This window comes from Selaginella moellendorffii, unplaced genomic scaffold (genome assembly GCF_000143415.4).
Source record: "Selaginella moellendorffii unplaced genomic scaffold, v1.0 SELMOscaffold_56, whole genome shotgun sequence".
NCBI lineage: Eukaryota > Viridiplantae > Streptophyta > Lycopodiopsida > Selaginellales > Selaginellaceae > Selaginella > Selaginella moellendorffii.
This window is the reverse complement of record NW_003314317.1, coordinates 338,925-353,014: the sequence shown is the minus strand read 5'-3', so window position 1 is coordinate 353,014 and position 14,090 is coordinate 338,925. Positions and strand designations below refer to the sequence as shown.

The 14,090-nt window shown below is 51.7% G+C and overlaps 6 protein-coding genes and 1 non-coding gene across 8 annotated transcripts; 5 read left to right on the top strand and 2 right to left on the bottom strand.

Moving 5' to 3' along the window:
• The first annotated feature begins 145 nt into the window (after window positions 1-145).
• LOC112350959 (pentatricopeptide repeat-containing protein At2g34400-like) lies at window positions 146-1,262 on the top strand. The gene is made up of 2 exons (XM_024688027.1): window positions 146-1,186; window positions 1,236-1,262. The coding sequence occupies exons 1-2, from the start codon at window positions 146-148 to the stop codon at window positions 1,260-1,262; spliced, it is 1,068 nt and encodes a 355-aa protein (XP_024543795.1).
• Window positions 1,263-1,264: 2 nt separating this feature from the next.
• On the top strand, window positions 1,265-1,831 carry LOC9654020 (pentatricopeptide repeat-containing protein At2g37320). Its single transcript, XM_024688026.1, has one exon. The coding sequence runs from the start codon at window positions 1,265-1,267 to the stop codon at window positions 1,829-1,831; it is 567 nt and encodes a 188-aa protein (XP_024543794.1).
• Window positions 1,832-1,859: 28 nt separating this feature from the next.
• LOC112350997 lies at window positions 1,860-5,105 on the top strand. Its single transcript, XM_024688089.1, has 2 exons — window positions 1,860-2,518; window positions 2,573-5,105. Exons 1-2 carry the CDS (start codon window positions 2,249-2,251, stop codon window positions 5,072-5,074), a joined length of 2,772 nt encoding a protein of 923 aa, XP_024543857.1. The 5' UTR covers window positions 1,860-2,248; the 3' UTR covers window positions 5,075-5,105.
• LOC9654202 (cytosolic endo-beta-N-acetylglucosaminidase 1) lies at window positions 5,049-7,820 on the bottom strand. Its single transcript, XM_024688090.1, has 11 exons — window positions 7,372-7,820; window positions 7,179-7,316; window positions 7,011-7,120; window positions 6,847-6,958; window positions 6,679-6,786; window positions 6,504-6,616; window positions 6,355-6,436; window positions 6,222-6,302; window positions 6,120-6,166; window positions 5,924-6,059; window positions 5,049-5,867 (listed from the first exon to the last, which is right to left on the bottom strand). The coding sequence occupies exons 1-11, from the start codon at window positions 7,816-7,818 to the stop codon at window positions 5,094-5,096; spliced, it is 2,148 nt and encodes a 715-aa protein (XP_024543858.1). The 5' UTR covers window positions 7,819-7,820; the 3' UTR covers window positions 5,049-5,093.
• Window positions 7,821-7,865: 45 nt separating this feature from the next.
• Window positions 7,866-7,937, bottom strand: TRNAT-CGU. Its single transcript has one exon. It is a non-coding gene; the product is annotated as a tRNA-Thr (tRNA).
• Window positions 7,938-8,015: 78 nt separating this feature from the next.
• Window positions 8,016-10,452, top strand: LOC9654201 (phosphomevalonate kinase, peroxisomal). Its single transcript, XM_024688125.1, has 10 exons — window positions 8,016-8,044; window positions 8,104-8,251; window positions 8,310-8,407; window positions 8,469-8,563; window positions 8,617-8,669; window positions 8,735-9,100; window positions 9,161-9,268; window positions 9,321-9,545; window positions 9,600-9,716; window positions 9,769-10,452. The coding sequence occupies exons 1-10, from the start codon at window positions 8,037-8,039 to the stop codon at window positions 10,045-10,047; spliced, it is 1,497 nt and encodes a 498-aa protein (XP_024543893.1). The 5' UTR covers window positions 8,016-8,036; the 3' UTR covers window positions 10,048-10,452.
• A 428-nt stretch (window positions 10,453-10,880) lies between these two features.
• LOC9654019 (cytochrome P450 703A2) lies at window positions 10,881-13,192 on the top strand. 2 transcript variants are annotated; one of them, XM_024688124.1, is made up of 4 exons: window positions 10,881-11,596; window positions 11,661-11,699; window positions 11,758-12,172; window positions 12,394-13,192. In XM_024688124.1, the coding sequence occupies exons 1-4, from the start codon at window positions 10,971-10,973 to the stop codon at window positions 13,054-13,056; spliced, it is 1,743 nt and encodes a 580-aa protein (XP_024543892.1). In that variant the 5' UTR covers window positions 10,881-10,970; the 3' UTR covers window positions 13,057-13,192. The 2 variants fall into 2 exon arrangements, with proteins under 2 accessions (XP_024543892.1, XP_024543891.1); XM_024688123.1 differs by having other exon boundaries at window positions 11,658-11,699.
• Window positions 13,193-14,090: the final 898 nt, after the last annotated feature.

Sequence of the window (14,090 nt, the reverse complement as noted above, 5' to 3'; positions counted from 1 at the left end):
TTCTCTAAGATTCGCTCGTCTCTCTCCCATGCAAAACCCTAGCGGGGATTTTTCTTGTTCTACGTCGCTCGCTTCTCCTCCTCCGTCGACGACATGGACGCGGATTCTTGGAATGCTTGTGGATCGTGGCCGATCGAGGGAGGCGATGGCGCTCTTCCGCCAGATGCAGCTCGAAGGGATAGCTCCCGACCGCCGGATGTTCGTGGCGCTCGGGAATGCGGCCGCGGCAGCCCGGGATTTGGAGCAGGGCCGGGTAATCCACAGGTGTGCGCAGGAATCCGGGTATTGCCGCGATTCACAGCTCGCGACGGCGATCCTTAACATGTATGGCAAATGCGGTGATATTCGCAGCGCGCGCGTTGTGTTCGATGCAATCGCGGCGCCCGGCGTGGTTGCCTGGACCGCTCTCATCTCCGCGCACTCGGAATCCAGGGAAATATCGCCCGGCAGTAGCGAAGGAGCGATCCTTCTCTTTCGATCGATGCAGCTCCAGGGAGTAGCGCCGAATGCCGTGACATTCCTGGCTGCTCTGTCCAACTGCAACGATCTCCGCCTTGGGATATGGATCCACTCCCTCTACGACGACTCAAGATCAAGAACAGGGATCGAGCTGGAGGAAATCGACGTCGTAGTGGGCACCGCGCTTGTGGCGATGTATGGAAGGGTTGGTTCCTTGAGAAGCGCCTCGAACGTCTTCCTGGTCATGCCCGAGAAGAACACTGTCACTTGGAACACTATGATCGCAGCATATGCCCAAAATGGGCATCACAAAGAGGCACTTGGAGTTTACTGGAGAATGCTCCTCGATGGACAGCACAGGCCGAGCAAAGTTACTTTCCTGGGTGTCTTCCAGGCCTGTCAATCTCCCCAGTTTCTCATTCACGGCAGGTCGATCCACTCCCAGTCGACCGAAAAGGGATTGAGCCACGACACCGCAGTCGCCACTACCATCGTCAGCATGTATGGAAAATGTGGGAACTTGGATGGCGCTCGAGAAGTCTTTGCTGGAATCCAGAACAGGGACTCCGCTTGCTGGACAGCGATGATCGGTGCCTGTGCAGACAATGGTGACTCGGCTTCCAGCGTGATGCTCTTCAGGAAGATGGAGCATGAAGGAAATCCCGTGAGGAAAGTCACTCTTGTGGCTCTTCTCAACGCTTGTGCTGCCGACTCATCGTTCCTGGAAGTTGGTCGAGCTCTTCACAAGCGGGTGGTGGTTTTGGGAGCTATCTCAGACACCTTGGTGGCGAATGCGTTGCTGAGCATGTATGGGAAGTCTGGGAAGCTGAAACAGGCCTGGGAGATCTTCCTCGCAATCTCTTCTTCCGTGGCTTGGGATTCGTCGGCAATGATCGTGACTTGGAACACTTTGATAGCAGCCTTCGCAGTACACAGCGACCCTGCCAGCACTCTCGAGCTCTTTCAGATGATGCTGCTGGAAGGCATTGCAGCTGACGGTAGAACTTTCATGGGAATGCTCGACGGTTGCACCCACACTGGCCGTGTCGAGCAAGGCTGCTACTACTTCGGCCTCATGAGCGACCACTGGATAGTTCCCGAGAAGGAGCACTACGGCTGCCTTGCGGACCTGCTGGGACGGGCGGGGTGGCTGCTCGAGGCCGAGGATTTCATCAAGAAAATGCCTGCGTCGGTGGTGGACGACTTCAAATGGATGTCTCTGCTGGGGGCTTGCAAGATGCACGGCGACGTCTCGAGAGCGGAGCGTGCCGCGAAACAAGCGGTGCAACTCAACTCGCGAAACTCGGCTGCTGCTTACGTTGCACTCTCGAGTGTGTACGTCGCTAATTCTACAAAGCTCCATCGACCATGATCCGGAGAGGGAGATGTCCGTTACCAAGTGAGCCCGCGGTTGGGTTTAGAAACTTCTTGCGGACGGGAACAGGTTGTTCTTTCGGCTCAAGATAAGGTCCCTGTCACCCAGAAGGCCTCGGCGTTAATGTCGAGGTGGTGGACTCCACTATTCATCTCGATGTGAACTCCACGCAAGGCTACTGCCAAGTCCGGATCTGAAGCAAGCATGAGCGTACCTGGCTGCGACGAGGACGCTCGGCTCACCAAACACAAATATTCAAATCTGGAGGTATAAAGCGTTCCAACACGGGCTTGGAAAATCGGGTGCCTCACTGCCAGGACCACTGAAAAGCCAAGAGGAATGTTGCTGTTGCGGACTGCTCAGGCGTGAGCTGTGGCTTTTTCTGCACTCCAGCTTTTCAGTTGCGGAGAGAGAATGGATCTGCCAGCCAAAGTTCTGATGCAAATAGCAAGGCGGAAGCTGATGATCAAGGCCATGCCTTCTTCGTATTCGGGCTCCTCCTTGTATGATTCTGCCACGTCCAGCGAGAGCAGCTCTATCAGAATCGTGGAGCAAGCAATTCAGGTACTGGAAAGGCTCATCAGGCTGTGTAACAGCAGCACCGCTGGGAGCTCTTCGATCGTTGGCGCGAGCACCGCGAGTTTGAGGTTCAATCACGCACAGTGCAGATTCCTCGACCTGCAGGTACTGTTTGTTTTGCCTCCTGGCTGACTTTTCCTCTTTTGTCCTTTCTTGAAGAGCTTCCATGACAATCTGAGGAACTTGGTTGACGAGATGGCGAGCTTGGACTCGACTTCATGCGAGCAATGCAGAACAGCGGCCGTGGAAATAGCCAAAGTCACTCATGACGCTGAGGTTCTAGTGTCCTGCTGGGTGTCGTCCGGACAGGAAGACGCTGAGGACTCGTGGCTGATGAAAGCAATCATTTATGCAGCGGACGATGGGATCTTCGTTGCGCAGCAGTACCAGCACCAGCAATGGTGTGTGTCAGTGATGGAAGTTGTCCTCGCGCAGTTCAGAGCAGGGAGAGACGATTCCTTCAAGCACCAGAAGAAGAGGCTGGGTACCGGCAGCTATCAGCACCACGTCCCATACTGGATGATAGAAAGAACTTTCGAGATAGCAGAGGAAACACTCAATGCGGAAGCGGACCGTGGATTGATCCTGGCAATGCGGCTGGACCGAAGATATCTGCTAGACAAGCTCCGGAAGATGAAGCAAAAGCACGACGGCTTCTTTTTTAGGGGCCTGTCTGTTTTTAGTTCGAAGAGCAGGAAGGAGAATCGGGTGGCGGAGATTACCAGCTATCTCGTAGCCAAGCTGGATGCCGAGGACGACGGGTTTGAGTCCTACATCGAGAGGATTCACCAGAGAGAATCCTGGGCATTGGATAATATCACCAGCAGAAGAACGGAGAAATTGCTACTCGGTACAGGATTCTTTGGCATCGTTTACAAGTCCGAGTTTCTTGGATTTCCTGCCGCGCTGAAAGTAACGGCTTTTCTCAGCCGAGAGTCCTTCTGGAACGAAGTGTCGGTGCTCGCGAGTCTCCGCCATCCTCGCCTGGCTCAGCTTCTCTTTGCGAGCATAACAAACGACGACGAGGAATTTGGAGAATGCCGGTTATGGACAGAGCTGCTGCGGAAAGATCTGGACAGCGTTTTAAATCTCGGCCAAGGTCCTGTTCCACTCCCAGTAGCCGTCGAGATCATGCTCCAAGTAGCGGAAGGAATGGCTTTTCTACACAGGAGAGGGGTTCTCCACCGGTGTCTCAACGCTTTCAACGTGTTACTCGTTCCCAGCACGACCGACTCGAGGCGGCGGAGAAGATCTTCGAGCAGCAAACACGAGCTGGACGAGTTCATCCAAGTGAAAATCACCGACTATGGATTGCCAAAGACGAGGCTGGCAGGATCCTCGTGGTTGCAGAGCGTAGCTTCTGACGACGACGACCAGGAAACCTTCGAGAGTCAGCAGCAGCGGCATGATGTGCCACCGTTCTGGCAAGCTCCGGAAGTCTTTGAGCAGCAGGAAGCCAGTTCCTCCGGCGAGGCTACGTTCACGAAGAAGTCCGACGTCTACAGCTTCGGTATGCTCTGCTTCCAGATACTTTCGAGCCGCAGGCCATTCTCCGATTACAATCAACTCACGACCGAGTCGCAGCTCTTTCAACTGGTGAGCGTCGAGAGAGGCAGGCCCGACATCCTTGGGCATTCTCCGGCGTTCCTGGCGGTGCTTGCTCGTAGATGCTGGAGCCACGAACCAGAGCAGAGGCTGTCCTTCACGCAGGTTTGCCTGGCGCTGAGGAGCCTTAAGGCGATCATTGCGAGAAGGCAGTCATGGCAGCACCAAGATATCCTTCCTCTTACGATGTCCGACTTTAGCCAGCTCGCCAGCCACCTTGGAGTGAAGTTCCTCGTCGACGTCATTCTCATGCACAACGAGAAACAGCAGCGACAACGAGAAGCTGGCGAAGGACTCTTCATATCGATGCTCGAGAAGGAGAAAGGACCCGGGTTCTGGCCGTTTCCAATGGACAGCTTCGTGCTCTGGCTAGCGAGCTCCGTGGAGCAACTAGAACACGAAGATGGATTCGGCGCGGCCGCAGAGATCGCAGGGGACTTGATGGCGAACTGGATCGGTCCCGGCCACGAGTTTGAGCAGGCGGTCTTCTGGTACTACAAGGCCTCGTCTTGCGCGGGAGGAGGATCAGCGAGGTGGAAGCTCGCAATGTGCCTGGAGAGCGGCCTCGGGATAGCCAGAGACGAGAAGCGAGCGCTTGGGCTCTACAAGCAGGCTGCTCGAGAAGGATGCGCGAGCGCTCACGTAGAGCTCGGGAGGTGCTACCAGTCGGGAAGAGGCGTGGAGGCCAGCGATCCAGACAAGGCCGTGGCTCACTTTGCGAAAGCTCTGGAGATTCTCGAGAAGACGAAGAAGGAACAGAGTAACGACGGTGGCGACGGATCTTCGCTCGACTGCGTGGAGCTTTTGATGAGGATGCTGGCGATGGCGGGCCGGGAAGAGGACAGTGTCTGGGCCGCGGACAAGCTCCAGGAGATTGCTGCGAGGAGCAGGCTTGGAAGGGTCGTTGTAGCGGGACCGGATTGTTGCAACGTGAGAGAGCTGGTTGGCATGCTCGGCGACTGGCAGATCAAGGAGGTGTCGAGGAGACGAGCCAAAATGGTGTTGGAGAGGCTGGCGGTCGAAGACGATATCCTCCAGCAGGCGCTACTCGCCTAGAGTACTTTATTTTTTTTTTTCAACGGACTTCGACAGTGAGCGTGGGAGATTCATTCCAGCCCTGGTGAAAACCAGCAGCGTTGCGAGGCTGGAGGCGGAAAACCAAGCTGGAAGTCTCGTGAGGAACTAGAAGCGAATCCACGTAGAAGGCGTCGACGAAAGCAGCTCCAAGGTACTTGGCTTTGCTCGTCGTCTCTTTTCCCACCATCTCGACGTATGTGTTGCAGCGATCGGCCTGGAAACCACCTCCAAACTCCCACTTGAGCGTGAGGCTGACGAGCTTATTGCCATCGGGGCTTGTGGACCACTTGAGATCGTCGGCTCGGAAGCTCGAAACTGTCGGCGGCGCTGGCGGTTCTGCTGTGATCCTCAGGTGGCCCAAGTGAAGCTCGTATGGTTGAGTAGCGTCCGGCAAGAACTTCCGCGTCAGTGAAGACGAGGTAAGCCGAAAAGAGGTCTGTGTATCGGAGGAGCTTTCGGCCGCCAGAGTGCCTGTGATCTCTTCGAAGTCCAGAGGAGCGTTCCTGGTGGTGCTCATGCCGTAGATATCGGTTACCACGGAGTTTTGTTCCACCTCGATCTGGTACTCCCTCACATTCCAGGCGTCATCCGAGGTACCGGAGCTCTTCGTCACTGTCCGGTGTGGCTCAAAGACACTGAAACTGGAGGAGCTTTGATTCATCTTCTTCTCTGAGGTGCCGCTGTGCTCGTTCGAGAAAAACACTACGCGAATTCCTCCAGGGCCTTGCAACTTAAGAACGAGGTAAAAGATTGCGTTTTCCTTGGACATGACCTGCAGCGCAACACTGTTAAGATCCAACGTGAGCTTGCGAGGCTTGAGAACGCTACCGAGAAGTCAATGGAGAGAGTAGGATTTGCGAGAACCAGGTGTGGATCATACAGCTTAGTGATGCGAACGTCGGAAGCTTTGAGCTTTCCGAGGAAACGGAGGCTCGATCCACCGCTGTAAACTCGATCCACTGATCTGAAAATAAGAATGTGAACAATCTTTGGGATAACTTCGTTTTCTCAGCGAAACTTTTACCTTACAGTAACTTCAAACTCTGGATCTAGCGCTCCAAGCAAAAGCGGCTACCAAAACCAAGATTGTTATCGTCACAAAAAACAATAGAAGAGGAAACCATACTTGAAGAGCTTGGCATGAAATATTACTCCAGGGAGAATCTGATACCTGGACACCATCTACATAGAGGGCTTTCCCGAAACCCTGGCAAAACAAACGTCATGAAAACTTTGCTCGCAAAGATTTTTACTACTACCTGGCTGAAATCCGAGAAGAAAGGCAGCGTAACAGGATATCTGTGTGATACGGGCCAGGCATTGTGTATAGAAGCCCAAAACCTTCCACAAGGAGGTTCCGAGTGAGAAACAAAAAGAGAGAAAAAGACCGAGTTAAACTCGTAGGTACCTGATTTGTGCGTCTTCGAAAGTTGGCCCAATATTTTTCTCGTAGACCCACCCGGGACCAAACAATGCTGCCGAAACACCGGCCTCCAGCGCTACTTTCAAAGCAACGTTGCTCTAGACAAGCAAAAGTTACCAGAGTTGGTCTCTGGAAACGCAATGCAAACATCGTTGCTTACCTGAAATCCTCCTCCTCCGAAAGTGTTTCTCCCGAAAACGTCCACTCCCATGTAAACGTCGGAGGCTCGATCGCCAGCCACTTTCGCCGATTTCGCTGCGTAGTCCCTCTGGAACAAGAAATAAGAATGAGATATTTCACGATTTGCTTATAAGTATGATATACACACCTTCCATGTGTAGTTAATGAAAATCCCATCGCAAGCATCGAAGAAGCGCTTGTTCTTCTCTGTTAGCATGTCTTGCCATTTTAGTTCTCCATCCACAGTAACTGCATCATACCTTGTTCATGGAAAGTGAGTACCAAAGAAAGCAAGAAAACTATCAATCCAACCATATCACCAGCGAGCCCGGAACAAGGTCGTGCATGACTTTGGTGAGCTCCGATACAAACACCACGAGAGTGTCGATTTGCTCCACCGGAACAGTGTTTTCAATGTTTAGCTGAAACAACCAAAAACGTTTCTATAAGACAAAGGGGAAGAAAAGATTGTTTGCTCACCAGCCATCCATCAAATCCAAACTCCCGAGCAACTTTTGCTAGCCGAGACGCATACATTCTTGCCGAATCCTTGGATTCCAGAAGCAACTTGCAAGTTTGAGCCCCTTGATCCCACTCCGTGATGAAAGTTCCCAAGACCTGCGATATAATCTCGTCAGAAAAATGGATGCCAAAGAATGGTGAAGTTTCTTACCTGGACTCCATGCTTGTGACCAGCGTTGATCCAACAGGGAGGAGGAATAGTGACCAAGGAGTGCGAGAAATACACGAAAACATCAATGCATTGCCAGTGCCAGAGCGAGTAAGCATTGTAATTGCCATCGCCTTGCACGAATCTATCATCCTGGTAGCCTCCTTTCATGTCGTGGCACACCAAGAGCTTGGATTTCCTCTCCTTCTTCCCTCCCTGCAGCGCCAGCGGCACCGAGCATTGCTGGAATGGGAAATGGAAGCTCTGGAACACGGAATCATCCGTGAGCTGATCCAAAGAAGTGAGCGGGAAAGAGATCGGCAATGCCGGCTGCTTCAGATCCATTGCCGCCGCAAGAGAAGCTGCCGCCACTCGAGCGCGATCCATCCCTAGCTTTCGCCTGAGCTTCCGCACTAGCGCCTTCCACAGTCTCTTCCACTGAAGAAACATTGAGAAAGTCCACTAAAGATGAGCCCTAGAAATATTTAGAAGAGTTTTGCTTCCAGTGAGGATCGAACTCACGACCTCTCGCTTACGAAGCGAACGCACTACCACTATGCTATGAAAGCCTTAATAACAAGTGGCTGATTAATTACTTTGTTATTATGATAAGTAGACAACGAATCTCTAGAACCCTAGAACAGAGGTTTTCTTTCTTTTCTCGCGTCATGACAATGTAAGCGCCTTCTTCTAGCGAGTGACTTCGTCTCGATCTCACTGACATTTCCATTCCAGAGTCTCGGCTCCAGGCAAGGTTTTGATCGCCGGCGGATATTTGGTGCTGGAGCGGCCGAATCCGGGGCTTGTTCTCTCCACATCGGCTAGATTCTATGCCACTGTGAAGCCGCTGCACTCGATCAGCGATGGCGCCAGCAAATTCTGGGTAAGATTTCTCGAAATCTTGCTGTTGGGACGGTGATCTGATCGTTGTGAGCTCGCAGTCGTTCATCGATGTGAGGGTTTCTTCTCCACAGATGGATTCCGAGAGATCATACAAGCTCTTACTTCGGACTTGCAAGCTAGACATGCCTTCTACGAAGTACACGTTTCTATTTTATTTTATTTGTTCTCGAGTAGTACTCGGATTTTTGCTGTTCCAGGAAGGACTTTGTGGAAAATGCGATCGAGTATGGAGTTGCTACGGCACTGGCTGCAGCGAATAATCGTGATGCTGTTTACGAACGTCTTCTCCAAGGTATGAATTTTCATGATTTTCAGAAAAAATCTCTATTGTAAGTTGTATGCCAGGGCTAGACATAGAAATCAAAGGCAGCAACGATTTCTACTCGTTCAGAAATGAGGTATTTCTTTTTCTGATGAAACTTTAGTTTAGTTTTTTATTTTCTGCTCTCTTTCTCGAATGCAGCTAGAGGCAAGAAAGCTTCCTTTGACGGCAGCATCCCTGGCATCGCTACCACAGTTCCATGCCATCACACGCAACATTGAAACATCTGATGGAACGTCGCCTGAGGTGGCTAAGACTGGCCTTGGCTCTTCAGCGGCCATGACTACAGCCATTGTTGCGGGGATTTTGGAGTACTTGGGTGTTATTCAGCTCGGTTCCGGGTCTGTTGAGTATCTCGACGTAGTACACGCGGCTTCTCAAGCAGCACACGGCCATGCACAAGGGAAAATTGGCAGTGGTTTTGATGTCAGCGCAGCGGTCTATGGAAGCCAGAAATACGTGCGCTTCTCACCGGGAGTGCTAAGTCCAGCAATGGATCCCGTTGACGTAAGCTTTTTGATTTTAAGAGTTATAGAGTTTGAGTTCAACTCTTGTTTCGCTTTCCAGGACAATGGAAAACCAAAGTCGCTGGAGAAGGCAATGAAGTCAGTACTGGACATGAAGAACTGGAATTCGCAAAGATCTAACTTTGCTCTACCTCCAATGCTTTTTCTGGTTTGTCCTTCGAGCACAATGAGATAAATTCTAGTGCTCTTCAATTTTTCAGGTACTGGGCGAGTCTGGACGTGGTGGATCACACACACCGTCAATGGTAGGGGCTGTCAACGCTTGGCGCGAGAAGCACCCGAATGCGGAGGCCTGTTGGAGGACCCTAGCTAAAGCAAACGAAAACGTGGAGGCGGACCTTTTGCGTTTAAAAGAATTACACGAAACGGATTCGGAAGCTTATACACTTGTACTTGAAGCTTGCAGCAGTTGCGCAGAAGCCAAGGTGAACCACCTTATTTCTACAACTTTCTACTTACTGCCTTTTCTTTTTATGCAGTGGAATGGGCTCAAAGATTCGGACAAGGACGTTGTGTCAGCTCTTCTGAAAATCCGTCAAGATTTCAGCATTGTAAGGTCTCTTTTAAGACAGATGGGAGAAGAGGCTAAAGTACCGGTATGTCAATCCTTTTCTTTCAGACAGAGCTTCAATTTTTGTTTTCAAACAGCTTGAACCAGGCCCACAAAGTGAGTTGCTAGACGAGACAATGGAACTTCCGGGAGTACTCTTTGCTGGAGTCCCTGGAGCTGGGGGTTGGGATGCGGTTTTTGCAATCACCATCGGCAAAAATTCTAGACGTAAGGTAGAGCAGAGATGGAGCGAGAGGTCTGTCCTTACACTGACAGTCGAGGAGGACCCTCGCGGTGTTTGTGTGGAGGAGAAAGAACCAACTGTCCAGGATGGTACCGGGTTAGAGAATCAAGTGGCATCAATTCTACTCAAGTGAAAGAGAGGGTCCGAGGTGGTCGGCAGCAAAAACAAGTGGCTCGTTTTCTATACAAGCAACACAGGATTTGTGCGTCGCGGCATTCTTTCAGCACAGACGTAGCAGCAGGATGGATTAGAGTTTCCGGAAACGCGTCTTGAGATCAAGCGAGAATTTTGCCTGTGGTGCCGAGAACAACGTTGAATCAGCCAGTACACCAGTCATCTTTGAGCGGCGGTGCTATATAAGTTAAAAAGAGGCTCGCAGCACCCGCTTTACGTGAGAGGCTCCAGGGCATGCAAAGTTAAGAGGGGGTACAAGGCTATCGGCTGCGTGATTCCATTTGGTTATTGTCATTCATGGGCTCAAATGAGCATCCGACGGTAGCCAGGGCAGGCGTGCAATGACAGGCCAAGTTGGTATGTTTGTCAGAGGAAGACATTGCAACTCTCGAAAGTAGGAAGGAGTAACAATTCAGCGACTTGGGAAGACTGAGAAAAAGAGGAAAAGAGGCGCTCGGACTTGAAATGGCGGTGCTGCGACTTGTTCGAGCTACCCTGCATCGCATCTTATCTACTGACGATGTGAGCTGGTTGAGAACTCTCATTTAGTCGGCGTTACTCGGGTTGTTGCTGCTCGCCTGGTCAATCTCTTTAGAGCTACTCGTTCACTCGCCTTCGGCCTGGTCGTTGCTGCTTTTACGTCGCTAAAGTCAGCAGTGAAAAGCAGGAAAAATCCAGCGGATTTTATAAATTGGTGGAGTGGTCGCTCTTCAGAATCGGTGGGAATTCTGGAAAACTTCGAGGTTTCAGACAGATGCCAGTTTTGCTACCAGCAACAGTGAAGTGAGGGAGGTCGTTCTCAAGGACTGCAAGCCAAAAGAAAAGGTTTCAATCGGAGAGGACGTACGTCAGGGGACTTGGACGAGAAAGGAAGTCAGGAGAATGGACTTGGCTATGGGCTTCTTCCAAGATCCTGTCCTTCGTACAGACGTGGTGCTATATCTTCCAGCCTTCGGACATTTGCATTACCTGGTGCTGCTTGGCCTTCTGCTTCTGGCATACTTCTCGGCGCTCAAGCACAACAGATTAAGATTCGTGAGCAGCAGCAGCAGCAAGGATGATTCGTGCTCGAATAAGAATTCGAATTTGGCTGGGCTGACGCTGCCTCCGGGGCCAATGCCGTGGCCCATCGTCGGGAACCTGTTGCAGACGAGTCCGATTCCTCACGAGAGAATGCTGGCCATGAACAAACGCTACGGTCCGCTCGTGTTTCTCAAGTTGGGACGAGTTCCAGCGGTCGTGACGGATGATCCAGCTATCGTCAAGGCCATTCTCAAGAACCAGGATGCGGTTTTTGCGTCCCGGCCAGCCAGCATCGCGTCGCAACACTTCACCTACGGTGGCAACGACATCGCGTTCGCTCCTTATGGAGCACATTGGCGAGCCATGCGCCGGATTTGCACCCTGGAGCTCCTGGCTCCCAGAAGGCTCGAATTGTTCAAGCAGGGACGAGAGGAAGAGATTGCTCTCATGGCTCGAGCGGTGTGGACGACGAGCATAAGAAAAAGGTTCGTAGCTTTTCTTTTCTCTGATGAAAAACATAATTGTTTTTTATAAAAAAATTGTCAGCAGCGACACCAGTCACGCGGATACAACCAAGGCGATCAACAGGTTTGTAAAACTTTGTAAGTTTTCTTGTGGAGTTCATATCTAAAGTTTTGAGTATCAGGACGGATTCGATCACCGAAAACAACATAGTCGAGCTACGCCACCTGTTTGGTTCACTCGCGAGCAACAATCTCGCTCGGATGCTTCTGGGCAAACGATTTTTCGGGCCTGGAGTCACCGGGCCTCGAGATGGAAGCGAACACCGATCTCTTATCTACGATGCCTTCGCGCTCGTCAACGCGTTCAACCTGGCCGACTACTTGCCTTTCCTGAGGTGGCTGGACGTGCAAGGCTACGAGAAAAAGATCAAGGACATAATGAACAGAACGGATAGACTGTACGATGCCGTGATCGAAGAACACCGCAGCAAAAGAACGAGCGCGGAGAAAGACGGTGATTCCACCACCAACAAGTTCGTCGACGTGCTGCTGACGCAGAAAGGATTGAGCCACACGGTGATCAAGGCGATTCTTGTGGTAAGTCATTATTCTTTCTTTCTTTGCTTGATTGTCTTCCTTTTGGACATTTTTTTGCCTTTGTCGTGTTGGATTTCCAGTTCCTTCCCTTTGGTATTTGTTCTCACATCTTTTTGCTTGTTCTTTGCGTCTTCCTTCTTCTCACATCTTTTTGCCTTTGTCTCTTCACTTTTCCCAGTCCCTCCAGTTGTGCCTGATAGTCCCGTGACCTTGCTTTGCAGGACATGGCAGCGGCAGGCACCGACACCACCTCCATCACGAGCGAGTGGACAATGGCCGAGCTGGTCCGCCACCCAGCGGTACTCTCCAAGGTCCGGGACGAGATCGAGCGCGTGGTCGGGGGCCGGCACCGCGCGGTACGCGAGTCGGACCTCAAGCACCTCACGTACCTCCGTGCGGTGGTCAAGGAGGTCCTCCGCCTACACCCCGTCGGCGCCTTCCTCATACCGCACGTCACGGTCCAGGACACGGAGCTGGCCGGCTACTTCATCCCCAAGAACACCCGTGCGCTCATCAACACGTACTCTCTGGGAAGAAACCCCGCGGTGTGGGACAACCCGCTCGAGTTCCGGCCAGAGAGGTTCTTGGGCGACGAGGAATCTACCACGAGAAGCGATCGAGAGGTCGAGGCGGCGGCGTCCTCGTCGCTGTTTGATCCAGAGTACCGGATGGTGCCGTTTGGAGCTGGGAGGAGAGGCTGCCCCGGCGCTGCTCTGGGGACATGCATGATCATGTATGGAGTGTCCACTCTGGTGCACGGATTCGAGTGGGCGACCCCGGACGGAGGAGAGATCGACGTGAGCCCGGCGTATAACAGTGTGATTTTGGACAAGCCGCTCAAGCTCGTCCCAACGCCTCGGCTAGCCGAGCACGTCTACCACTGACCGCCTCCGTACGACACCGGGGGGCCACGTGCCGTACGCGTTTCATCTGGAAGAGAGTGCTGCTTGGAGAAAAAACGTTGTTCTCGTCTAGATCGTAAATGGAGAAGCTCCTTTGGCAGCGTTTTTTATTTTTAAATGGTGGCCGTTGATGGTAGGGTTCCATTCCTGATTAACATTTAAAATTGGAGCTTTTGACTGCCTGAGTTGAACTTCGAAGTGGCTCTCTGGATCCATTGCTTAGTTCTTCTAGAACTTCATGTTGATCACATAGATATAATGCGGATGATAAACGATGGCAAAATCTTTGTGTGGGGGCTTATTGTTTGCGCGTTCTCTCTTGTCAGGAGGCCGCAGCTCCATCTAGCGTCAAGTAAAGCTGACAAAACTCGCTCACTGGTTAAGAGCTGTTCTTCCTTTCATTCGTCTTTCAGGCCATAACCAAGTGAGCAAAGACTGGAAACGGGAAGAGACGCACGAGAGAAGGCTTTGCACGAATCCTTTCACAAGCAATGTAACTGTGCTTTCTTCCATTTACATCTCACACAGGATAGTAACTCATCTTGCCGTCCAAGTGTTACTTCTAGTCTTGCAACTTTTTTTGCTTCCCACCAAGCCTCGAAGAAAACAAAAAACTGTTTTTCTGAATCAGCAATGTTTAAATTCTACAAACACTCAGTATATGATCTTTCTTCCTAGCTTGCACTTACACCATCAATCGGTATAGAAAGTTGTGTATGACCAGACAAAGCTCCGGAACCACCAGCAACCTCTGTTTTGTAAGATATCTCCGCTCACTTCTTGCCTTGATGACGCTAGAGCCACCTTCTCTCCAGCCGAGAAAACCTGCCACCGAAGTTCTATCACTCTCGATGGGGATCGTCACGGAGTGTTAAGCCACCGCCTTCAAGTTTTGATCTGAGTACCTAGCCATGCCTGCGACAACTTGATCCCGTCCACTGCACATCCTGATGCATTTGCATCGAAAGCTGGAACTCAGTGAGGCAGGAGCCCTCTCTTCCTCCCCTCCTGATCAC